Source organism: Oncorhynchus tshawytscha, linkage group LG23 (assembly GCF_018296145.1).
Source record: "Oncorhynchus tshawytscha isolate Ot180627B linkage group LG23, Otsh_v2.0, whole genome shotgun sequence".
NCBI classification, from domain to species: Eukaryota; Metazoa; Chordata; class Actinopteri; order Salmoniformes; family Salmonidae; genus Oncorhynchus; species Oncorhynchus tshawytscha.
Window position 1 is genome coordinate 7,458,618 of NC_056451.1, and position 11,944 is coordinate 7,470,561.

The 11,944-nt window shown below is 40.5% G+C and overlaps 1 protein-coding gene across 1 annotated transcript; it reads right to left on the reverse strand.

The window, feature by feature from the left end:
• Positions 1 to 1,875: 1,875 nt before the first annotated feature.
• Positions 1,876 to 5,493, reverse strand: LOC112246128 (POU domain, class 3, transcription factor 1). The gene has a single exon (XM_024414398.2). The coding sequence runs from the start codon at positions 5,390 to 5,392 to the stop codon at positions 4,262 to 4,264; it is 1,131 nt and encodes a 376-aa protein (XP_024270166.1). The 5' UTR covers positions 5,393 to 5,493; the 3' UTR covers positions 1,876 to 4,261.
• Between the last annotated feature and the right edge of the window lie 6,451 nt (positions 5,494 to 11,944).

Consider the following 11,944-nt stretch of genomic DNA (forward strand, 5'->3'; position numbering starts at 1 on the left):
CTCTGTTCCATCCATTATTATGAGCCATAATCCCCTCAGCAGCCTCAACTGATGCAGATTTAATGTTGTGTATTATTCTTCCAATACGTTTTAAACAAATTGCTCAGTGACTCGCTTGAGCTCTTTCAGTTGTAGGAACACATTTGTACCGTTTGGGGGCGCTTGAGACTCGCCGTTCTCTTCAAAATGCTTCAATATCATCAAGCCTAATTTGGGCTCATTTACAACAGTTTAAGCTGACACTTCTCAAGAACTATAGTATCTTAAATGTATTCGTATGTAAAGCTACGTTATAGGGAATTTCGATTAGAATAGTTTTAATCAGGTAAATTCGCTTCAACCCAAGTTAATAGGCAATGTTTGATAGGCCTATGTGCGCGTCAAAATGATCAGATTTTTATTAATCTCCAACATACTATTTATTATTGGATGATAGAATCCGAGCGCTTTTATGACTTTAGAAGGTGCGCCTAAAGACCATTAGCTACACTTGGATGACTGAATTTCGTGGCAATGTCAATATGCGTATTCTCTTTGCATTATAATATGGTATCAAAGAGTGGGATGGATACAAAAGGGGATGACGTGTATAAAAGGAAATTATACAGGCCCACCAACAGAGAGAGAGTGAATCTTATGTTCTCAGGTTTTCTATGTGAAGGCCAACTTTCAACGTCTCTAAACATCGCTTCAAGAATTCCTATCCGACAAAAAGTTTGTCTTCACTCAAGTTGATATCGATTGGTAATTTATGGGCTACTCAAAACAATTGTTCAAACTTTTGTTAGGCTTTATTCAAACAACTCAGGTAAATTATCCTTCTCGGTTTTATTGAAGGCTTTAATAAAATGTTTCAATCCATAGCATTTGTTTCTGAGATGCATGATTAAAAATGTGCCTATCGCTGGGTAGGATTAGGCTAAAGTAAAACAGCCTTAATGTAAATGTAGAGTAAATCACAGAAGACGTAAATCGACATTTCTTATTGTGCTAATGTCAAACATGGACACCAGAGATGTACAGTATCTTGAATAAGTTCTAGAGCTATTAACTGAACATATTAGTCTAAACATCATAACAATACTTCGCGCTAAATTCATATAGTTTGATGTTAAACGTTTCCTTGAACTTTTGGCTAACTCTAAAATATTGGATCAGTTTGACTGTTATTAAAGTGAATTCCCGTTGACTTCTTTGTCATTTGCGGCATTGAAGCTGGTGAGATGCAATGAAATTGGCCAATGAGTTGCAATATTAGGCCTACATTTACTGAATCAGAACGGCTTGTCTTCTAACTTTTTCCCCGTAGCCTAAAGTCCACCCACATCTGGTTTTCTTCCCAGAAAGCAAAGTTGCGTCATCTTTCTTTGTTTAATATGAATATCCAAACATAATACAAACTAATTGTGTCCTGATAATTACTGATAATTATTACATGGCTATCGGTAGGCCTGCGTTAGCTGTAGCCTGGAGCACCACATAGCCTACAGTGCGTGTTTGTGTGATCCAAATGGTAGCTAGCCTATTTCTTTGCATTTTGATCTAATTCGACATAGCCTATTACAGCCCATTTGATAACACCAGCGTGATGTTTAAAAATAAAAACATATTTGTATTATAGCCTACGCTTATTCTGAACACTTGGAGAGGGATGTGTGGTCTTGGATAATAATATGAATATTCCAATGACTCATAATTTGGTCATTACTAGCATGATTATAGACACTCAGAAATCCCTCGCAGGCACTTTATTTGTTCTCAAAGCAGAAGTTTAAGATACAAGACACTGTGTGTATTTATTTTAGGACATTTTTTTGTTTTTTTTTTGTACCTCAATACTGTAGGCTACTATTTTAAAATAAGATTACAATTGGCATGTTGGTGCGCACCAAGGGCAAGTCTGATACATTGCTGCTTGTGTAGCATACTATTATTTACCTGGCAGTGTATTGTTAATACCATATAACAGTATTAACTAATAATAATAATACTATTAATTGTAATTGGTACATCAGTCAATAAAAAGACACTATTTTCGTAATAATATTGCACAATTTAATACTGCGATTACACAAAGATGTGAACAACGTCAGGGATGTTGTGGACTTGATGCGGATATGAATGCCTGAGGTAAACATACTGTTGTGTCTATTCCCTTTAAAACAGCACATGTACACAGCCTCTGATTTAAATGAATCCCAATTACATAACGGAATACTGGTTTAAACTGAACACATGTTGAGGTCAACACTTTCTGACGGCTTAAATCAGAGTGGTTAAGCACAACACACTATCTTAGTGCGTTGGATTTTTGTTTACCACATACATTTGTATCTTTTTTTTCTTCTCATCTGGTGGTTTCACAATGGTTAGCAACAAAGGAAAACGGTTTGGTTTCTTAATGAAGACAAAATACCTTTTCTTGTATATACGCTTTATGTAAGTAATAAAATATTACTATAACATAAATAGGAGAAATGTGACTTTGCAGCCTACATTTAGCAATCAACATACAACCAATGTAGTAAACAAAACATATTGAATTCCACTGCAACATAACCATTAACAGAGCCAAACAAAAAGCTCCAAACACATTTAGGAAATAAATATATATATAAATGGTCAGATTCATAAATGAAATCATATTAAAATATCTTCTTGGAATTAGTAAGTGTACAAAACTGCCCGAAAAACAAAACAAACAAAAAAATATCTCAGAACAAATACATATTTACACATCGGAAATAATCCTGGCAACATTTTATTTCAATTTTTTTTTTGAAGAAAGTTTTTTTTTCCCCCGCTGTATCGAATAGCACTGTCTGCAGTACGCAATTGGGCTTACTGTCCATCAGAATGTACCAGACCCTTGAGAAATGACACGCAACGCACGAGTAGGCTAATTAATCCGTTTTCCTTTCTTCTCCATATCAGAAAAATATCTAAAAACCGGTCTCTTCATCACTTTTCAATAGAGAATTTTCTGAATTTCTCCGTATATAGTGGTTATAATACAATAATAGGAATGGTATAAATGAATGGGGCGTAGCATAAGCTACCTTTCAAATCAATATAGAAGGTACAGAATTCGAGTTCTACTTTTTATTGTGATATAAAGAATGAGAACAGCGTGACACTTCGACCTGGGGCACTGAAGTTACCTGAGAATATCACTTTCATTTCGTATTAGACCAATCTCTTTCCAAAGGTGGTTGGAATAGCTTGGCAGTTAGCAAGTTGCTGACGGGGCCCTGGAGTGATTTTAGGAACCTGTAAACATGAAAATAGTGAGTAAAGGCCTACCTCAAAACAAATTCTGAAAACAAAACTAATATAAAATTGCAATGATAATTTCAACGAAATAGTAAGTGCTCCATACAAAAGGAAAATAATAATAAAAACAAATACAAAAAAAACGACAAAACACGTGTTTCATAAAGTATTAATCCATATTGCCCTTTTTAGCGTCTGTTGCTATCTGCAAAGCATACATTTTTGAAGGCTGCCAGACGTGAGCTGTCCTGTTGCATTCGTCAATTTTGAAATGCATCTGACATTTAAGTGTGGGGATTTTTGTCATCAACGGGTGCCATAATTTCCATAATCTTTTCACAAACTCCTTTGGCCAGGTGACATTGTGTCAACAGTATGAGTAAGGGAGGCGTTTTCGATGAGTTACATTACACTAATACAATGAGAGAAACAATAAAACAGTATACAGAACGGAAGTGACACTGAGGTTCAAATCAAACATCACAATTAAATAGAACAAATATAAAGAATAGGCTAATAATTAGAAATAGTGGTTAATCGGTTTTAAGCCTGAAAGGCAAAATATTCATTGTGTGTGTGTCTCCTTTGTTGATCATTTTCAGGCAACCACCTCGCACTGTGGTGAGCGCCATCAGTTCAAGACACCACTTGGAACATTTAAATCGTTTCCCTTTGAACAGCCACGAAACATCGAATTTACTTCATCTCCTCCATAGAATTTTGGTAAATATAGATATTTGTCTCATTTAAAATGTGAACGAAATCAATTCAGTAATAATGTATGTTTTTCTTTTCAACCATTTTCCATTCTACCTATTTGTTGTTGTAACACAAGTTCCGGTTACTGGGACAAAACTCATCTGTCTATCCAACTTTGCCATGTCTCTGTTCTCTCTCAGTAAAACAAAATGAAATACTGTAAACTCCATAGTCCTTTCCCTTTTTTTTCTTTTTTCCCCCGAAATTGTAGGATTGTTCATGAAAACAGTCACTGCACAGGACTCTGTAATGTGTGGTGAAGAGGGGGGGTCTCCGCTTGAGAATATACGTCCTCCATATTCGGATGAGGGACCCCTATCGGCGTCATTCTTTTCTCTTTTTGTCTTCTGTTGCAAAACCAAACACGGACAACCTCTTTTTCCAATTGAAGAGAGCCGGCTAAACTGGTGATTTCATGGGCGGAGGGCTTGGGACATTTTAAGAAATGATTTTCCAGCGCCCCTTTCACCCCAACTTCAATCGAGGTCCTCTTCTTTCGTTTCCTGCCCTGCGCAGCAATCTTGTCCAAATTGGTGGGGCTGCCAGTGTTTGAGTCTGTCTCCTCCAGCCACTTGTTTAGCAGTGGCTTAAGTTTGCACATGTTCTTGAAGCTGAGCTGCAGTGCCTCGAACCTGCAGATAGTGGTCTGAGAAAAGACGTTTCCGTACAGGGTGCCCAAGGCCAAGCCCACGTCCGCCTGTGTAAAGCCCAGTTTGATCCTTCGCTGTTTGAACTGCTTGGCGAACTGCTCCAGGTCGTCGGAGCTGGGCGCATCCTCGTCTGAGTGGTCCTGGTGGTGGCTGAACGCCTGCTGGGGGGACTCCATCTGGTTGTCATGGCTACCTGTATCGTCGTGGAGCGGGTCCCGCATGCTGTGGTGCAGAGAGGCGGGCTGGGGACTTAGCATGGCGTTGAGGTTCGTGTATCCCGGCTGCGAGTAAACTAGCGACTGGTGCCCGTTGGAGGCAGGCGACAGCGGGGACAAGTGGTGCGCCGTGGTCGGCGCCCACGACCCATGGTGGCTACTCTGCGTCTGCTGGTGCACCAGGTGAGATCTATGGTGGAAGCCACTGCTCAGGTCCTCTCGACTCGCCTGAACGCTGGCTTTGTTGTGCTCCTGTTGCCCGATATGGGTACCACTGGTCCAGTCGGTGTTGGAGGTGGGCAGCCACTGGTGGTGCGTCAGGCTCATCGGATGTCCCGTGTTGGTCGCCGCTAGCCCCTGCAAGTACTCGTGGTGCATCATTTTCTGCACCTCTCTGTAGGTCGTCCCCTGGTGCATCCTGTCCGAATCCGGATGCATGAGAGGGTTGGACGGTAAGGAGTTATTCCGCGGAATATACTGAGCTGTTGTAGCCATGGCTCCGACTTCGAAAACTGACGAGTACTTCGGAGGTCTGGACGCTTTAGAGCTAAAAACGCAACAACCTGCTCTGGGAGGTCTCGGAGAAGAGCTAAGACACGCCTCCTCTTCGCTTGTATTGGCTCCTTATGGATTCAAGCCCACAAGAGGCATAGCCTACGTTGCAGAGCGCCTTTTACGCACATAACGAATTGGGCTCTGTTTCACATATACTATATAGAAACATGTTAATTCTTTATATTACATTTATATTTTAGTCTATTGGTAACTTCACGGTATCTGAATATGACCTAGGTTTCTGTTATCCTCTCTCTTGGGCTGCTTGTTTGCATGTCGCAGGCGTACAGAACTCGCAATTGGTCGCCCCTTTCTCATTTTTTCATCCATCCTCTCTCTCCAAGCCAGGGCGGAGAGGGCTGGAAAACAGTAGGGAATGATTGGGTTTCGTTGGGTTTGTTCGGGTTGTTTTGCAAATAACCACGTGGGGGAGTACGGGGATCTTTTTGATGGGGTGACAAAATCCCCCCTCCACCTTGATATCCTTTTAGTCAGTGATGACTAACTGGAGCGCTCCCTATTTAAGAAGATTAGTATTCTTATAGTGTGGTGTTCCAGAATTACAACCACCCACAAAAAGAGATGCATGTGAATAAGCACTGTGTGATGTAGATATTTCTATGAATATGGTGAGAATGTGTGACAAATCTCAATGCCTTTTTCCTTTAATAATAAAGGCTACCCTTTAATAATTTATCCCAGCTGTTTATGACATTTCCAATGTTAACCACTTAGAAAAAAAGGTCCTGTATAGAACCATAAAGGGTTATAATTGCTCGCTTCGTATATGACACCTCTAAAGGTTCTAAAGGGTATAACCCTTTTGTAGGGTGCTTTGATCAGAACACGAGGGGTTCTTCTTCACTTTGGGTTCCATATAGGGCTCAATATTAAACCAATTTCGGTTCTGTATAGAACCTTAAGGGTGCCATATATGAAGCAAGCATAGAACCCTTTTTGGTTATATCTAGAACCTTTTCTTTCTAAGAGTGTATGATCTCCTCATCAACACACACACACACACACACACACACACACACACACACACACACACACACACACACACGCACACACACACACACACACACACACACACACACACACACACACACACACACACACACACACACACACACACACACACACACACACACACACACACACACACACACACACACACACACACACAAGCGCACTTACACTTTTGAAATTGGATAGGCTTTGGACAATTGTAACATACATCTGCTAATTTTTGTATTATGCTAAATGAATACGGGCATGGATAATAATGTGTTTAAGGATTCAAATTGTGGTTATAAGTGTAACTATACGTCGCTCTGATTAAGAGCGTCTGCTAAATGACATGTCTAAACTGTATAAGAGTACTATAAGAGTACCTTCTTAAAAAGTTATGGTTGTCAAATAAAATTATCTCCAAATATCACGTAAAATTTTACCACCCGTGAAAATGTGGACCTATATGCAAAGCTCATGAAAAGCCGAAGGTATTTTACAGCGTTTCTCTCGAAGCATTTTACTAAACAGCAACTTAGAGTGAAAATCCTGTGTTTCTCCCTCCTGGCTTCGTCCACACTCCTCTCCCGGTTGATCTGATTATTTTTCCCTTCACGTTTTGTCCCAATAGCAAATTACCAATTCTATGAATTGCAAAGCAGCCTCGGAGACGCTGAGGGGTAGAGAGGGGGAGATGCGAAGATTGAAAGGGATCTTTGCAAACACAATCACGTTCTTAAATGGAAATGCGGGGCTTTAAACAAATCTTACATCTCTCCCGTTCCAGTCGCCTAAAACTCCGCAATCAGGCGCATGTTCCACTCCTTCTAAAACTGAAGCTTTTTGGAAGCTTTTTCAGGCATCACTCTTTATTTGAATTATTTACCCGAATGCATTTTATCTCACGCGCGTGTTTATGTTGTCCTCGTCTCTCACATGACACTGCTCTCTGTTTGTAGGCTACAGTGGGACGCGCTGTAATATTTATTCATTTTGATCCCTGGACTAGAGCACGATTTAACGGTAAGTTTGCTCTCTTTTCTGCTACGTGTGTCCTTGCTTCACTCTGGCACGTCACGACACTGAGGAATATAGTGCGTGTGTGGATAAGATGTTCTTGGGGTCACAGGTGCTCGTCATCATCTCTTGAAAGGCGTGGTTTTGCCCGTCCAACCTTTATATATTTATTTTTGATTGACTAATGGGAGACAATTCCCGAGAGTTGGCCAGGTGTAATTTAGAAATCATTAAAAAGTTACAGAGGAACTTCTGGAATTTTTATTTCATAATGTACAAAATATTCAGTGAAATATTTTAGGATGAATTCAAATAGAAAGATGCAATATTAGTTGTTATCGAAGTGTCTGTTTTCATTAATAACATAACAATAGCAGTGTTATAGGCTACTGCTTAGTGACTGATTAAATGTCATATAAAACCATTATCCTTATTTGCTACCTTGAATTTGATAATATACCAAATAACAGGTAGGCAATGTAAACAAATCGAATAGGCTTGTAAACACAACCTCTTCAAACTATTCAATATGCAAATAATCTACATATCAAAACGAGTTGTGTGTTGCTTTCATACATTCAGTAACCTTATACAACATTTCCACTTGAGTAAAATAGTTAAGATTCATCTGAATATCACTTGATCTGCCAAGGGCCTTTGCATGTTCATTTTTAAGATGTTAAGTCAGTGCCGAACATTTTGTAAGGACTTCTAAGATCCCTGAACCCTTGGACACCACTCTGTCGAGTTGTGACTGTTGGCGGAGAGTCAGTTCCATGCCTCAGTTAATGAAGATGCGTTACCATTCAGTCATTCTCGTCTCCAAGTCTATAAAAAGTATTTTCTGCCGGGGAAGCGGTGCTGCCCGGGCAGCCACAGACATACAGACCAACTCTTGTGCTTTGCCAGGCAGCTCGAGGAGCTGTGGAAAAAAAAGATCCAGATGCTCGCCCCTCTCTTTGTAAAGAATATGGCCTTGTGTGGAACTAGGTGAATTTTTGCTAAGATGCACGAGGTTGCTATGGAAAGAGCGTTGAAAGGGGTGACACGCATCTTACTACTGATGAATGATACGCGGTACAGGAAAAGGCAAAAAAAAAAAGAGGTCACGATATGATGAATTCATAAAAAAGACAGTGGAACACACAGTTATGTGGTTTCAGTAGCTGACTAGTGAGTATAAAGCATTGTGATGCGAGTTGAGAAATCCCTAGTGACCCTGTCCCAAAATAATAGTCTCCATTTTCAACAGTCTGCCTTGAGTCACATTGAACCCTTTCTAAACATCCTTCCCGACCCCTTTTCTTGCACCGCTCTTTTTTAATAGTCCGGTCACGTCCAAGTGCACGAGCCTATGCAGACATTTTAGTATTCATTGTGGTTAGCTAACTCTATGGTGAAGAAATGGACTTATGCTGTAGCCTATTTGGGCTATGAACATTTGGAAAAATAAGAGAGACAATCTATCTGCATACATTAGGATGAAAGTGCATGTGTATCCCTTATAGTATGGCTTGCGCTCCCCGCCAGTCACGTGTTAAAGCCTCACGTGGGACCTCCTCGACTTGAATACAATTATAACCTGGAAGCGCCTCAACCAAGCCACCCGGTCCACTCTTAATTTAGCCTAAACATGTTCCTAGAAGGCAATTCCGAAAGATTAAACAACAAAAACATCAGTATTCAAATACCTGAAATTCATAGGCCTACCCCCAATACAACCGTCTAACAGTATTTATAATATCATATCCTATTTGTACAATTATAGTATTCATAGTATTCAATATTCAAGTAACAAAAAAAAAAGACTTGTGTAAAACGTTATTGACGCAAATTTGAAATTCAAACGAGGACATTGAGGCCTAATTCTGTTTTTAAATCAATTAAATAAAGTTGCAGGAATTGTCTTTTTAGTAGGCTAATACAACTCTTCAGGATAACAGTCACATATCAATGTGGATGCACTTTCAACAACTGTCACCCAGTGCCTAGAATTACAGGCCTAGCCCACTGTAAGTTTGGATCTATTTCTAAAGGTCAAAGTGTATATATGTGTATGTCCTCTATGCTTGCCTGTCCATGAGCTAAAAAAAAAAAAATGTTAAACAAAAGTATTTTATATTCCTCCAAACAATTAAGCTGATGCTTTCTGAAAACCATTTCACTAAAATACCTTTCTCAAACTCAGATGGAGGATGATGATTTTAAGTTCCTAAAATTAGGCACATTGTATGCTAGACATCTCCCTGCATAGTCCCAGAAAGCAAACTTTGATGTTAAACACACCTTTATTCCACTTCTAGAGGGTCATTCAATCGACCGTTACACCTGCCACCTCTAAATTTGGATTAAAAAAATTCAGAAAATACCTAATTATTCACAAACTTCCACAATTCAGATAATTGTACTTTCCCCCACTTTCAGTCTTTATTTTTTGACAGACATGCGTAATAGGCACTAACTACACGATCGCAATAGCCCATTTGCCTAGTGCGTAAAGGACCAACGTCCTATGCTTTTCAGGTAACTTTTTTCCCTTTCCTTTTTGGCTAATGAACTCGGCGCTTCTGCCAGCATCCCCCTGAGAATGCGAGGAGAACGTTTCTCTTGTGGTAAAAGGTGCGAGATTTCTCCCTATTTCTTATACTAATTAGACGAGGGGTCTGAACACGATACGGGATGAATATTCATGAAAAGACACCGGCGCGCAATTAGTCGTGGAGAGAGTTCCTAACTTCAATCCCCGATCAGCACCGCGCGCAACAGAATGGGGTACCGCTCCCACTACACGGGGTGCGTCTGTGGTGCCCAGCCCACCACTCTTTGAACAGTCTATTTGTGTCCGTTCCTTTCCTGTCGTTCATGTTTTAAAGCTGCCAGCACCAAAATGTCCCGCTTGCCCACTTAATGCCACTTCCCAAAAGGGAATGACAAATAAAACACCACAACAACAACCTGGCGCCAGCATTAGAGTATTTACATTTTTAATAAAGCTATTTTGAGAAATTGTATTTTGTATACTTTTGGTGGTCAAAGTTTAGAATATCATTTCTCACTTGATGCCTAAAATGAAATCATTGTTTAATCTCATACTGCAACATTAATAAAAGGTAACAGTAAAATCATCCCATTACAATTATCAGATGGTCAGAGATAACCAGACATTCTTTCTTTGCACAAGTGCCCATGTGTCTTCGAATACACTCAATGAATTATAGGAACAAGGGAACACACGCCAACACTAATCGATAACACAATTAAAGCCAATATACAATTCCCGATATCGGGACCACTTTTCACTTTACTTTCAGAGTTCCAAACCATCCATCTAACTCCGTGACAGGCTTTAAAGCATCAGGCTTGGCATCCATCCCCTAATCCCCTTCTCAGCTCCTGTCTACCTCTCTGCTGGGGTGTTGGTGCCTGGGCTTCAACCATCAGACCTAACCTGTGTGGCTTCCTGTCCGTCCACAGAGGGACACAATCCTCTACTTTGAATTCAAGGTGATCCTTATCCCCCCCACCCCCCCACCCCCCATGGACGTGTGTGCCTATGCCTCTTGGTTTGCCTCTCGCTTCCATAAAGACGTGTTTATGTATGTATGTATGTGCGGAGGGGAACATAGGGAGGTTTTAGAAGGTTGGTCGAGATAAGCAGTGGAATTTGTGGCTGTGTGAATATGGATGGGGTCCCTGCTCTCTTAGAGACTGACTGATAGAGAGGTAAACAGCTTGTGGGCTGGAGGGGTGAGATGCCTGCGCCTGAATACATTTTGGCAGCATCACCATCTCTTCTTCTTCTCTGCTCTCTCACTGTCTCCCTCTCTCTTTTCTCTGCTCTCTCTCCACCTGCGAAGGTCTATCGAATTATAGTCCTTTCGTGAAATATGGTTGTGTTGTGCTTTGGATTGGAAAGGGGGTTCCATTGTTATCAATATGCTGAGTACAGTAGTGTTTTGTTATTCTTTCGACTAGTTTTGCTCAACTTTATGTGCTGATGTTGCTTAATCATACGTTGTGGTGCTAAATGAAAGGCCTAGTTGGTCACTTATTTTATTTCAGCTCAGATCAGCATCTTTATACACAGTTCTTAATTTCCTACCTTCACCATCATCATCATCATCATCATCATCATCATCATCATCCTCATCATCGTCGTCGTCATCATCGTCTTCTTCTTGTTACTTCCTTATTCATCTCTTTTCTTCCTTTCCTTTCCTTCCCTCCCCTCCCTTTCTCCCCTTTCCTCCTCTATCTCTCGTCCCCTTTGTTGAAATGATCAGGAGAATTGATAATATGATCATCACAGAGCCGGTGTTGACTTTCTCTTCTCTCCTCTCCTCTTCTCACCTGACAGGGGCCTGAAGACAACACAGCCTCATGCAGGCTCAGTAACACGCAGGTTACCACCCCAACAGGACACACCATGCCACTCGGCAGGCTGAGTTGTCACGCACTACA

Bases quoted from the DNA above. Each gene is read 5' to 3' on its own strand.
- LOC112246128 (XM_024414398.2), bottom strand. From the start codon at position 5,392: ATGGCTACAACAGCTCAGTATATTCCGCGGAATAACTCCTTACCGTCC.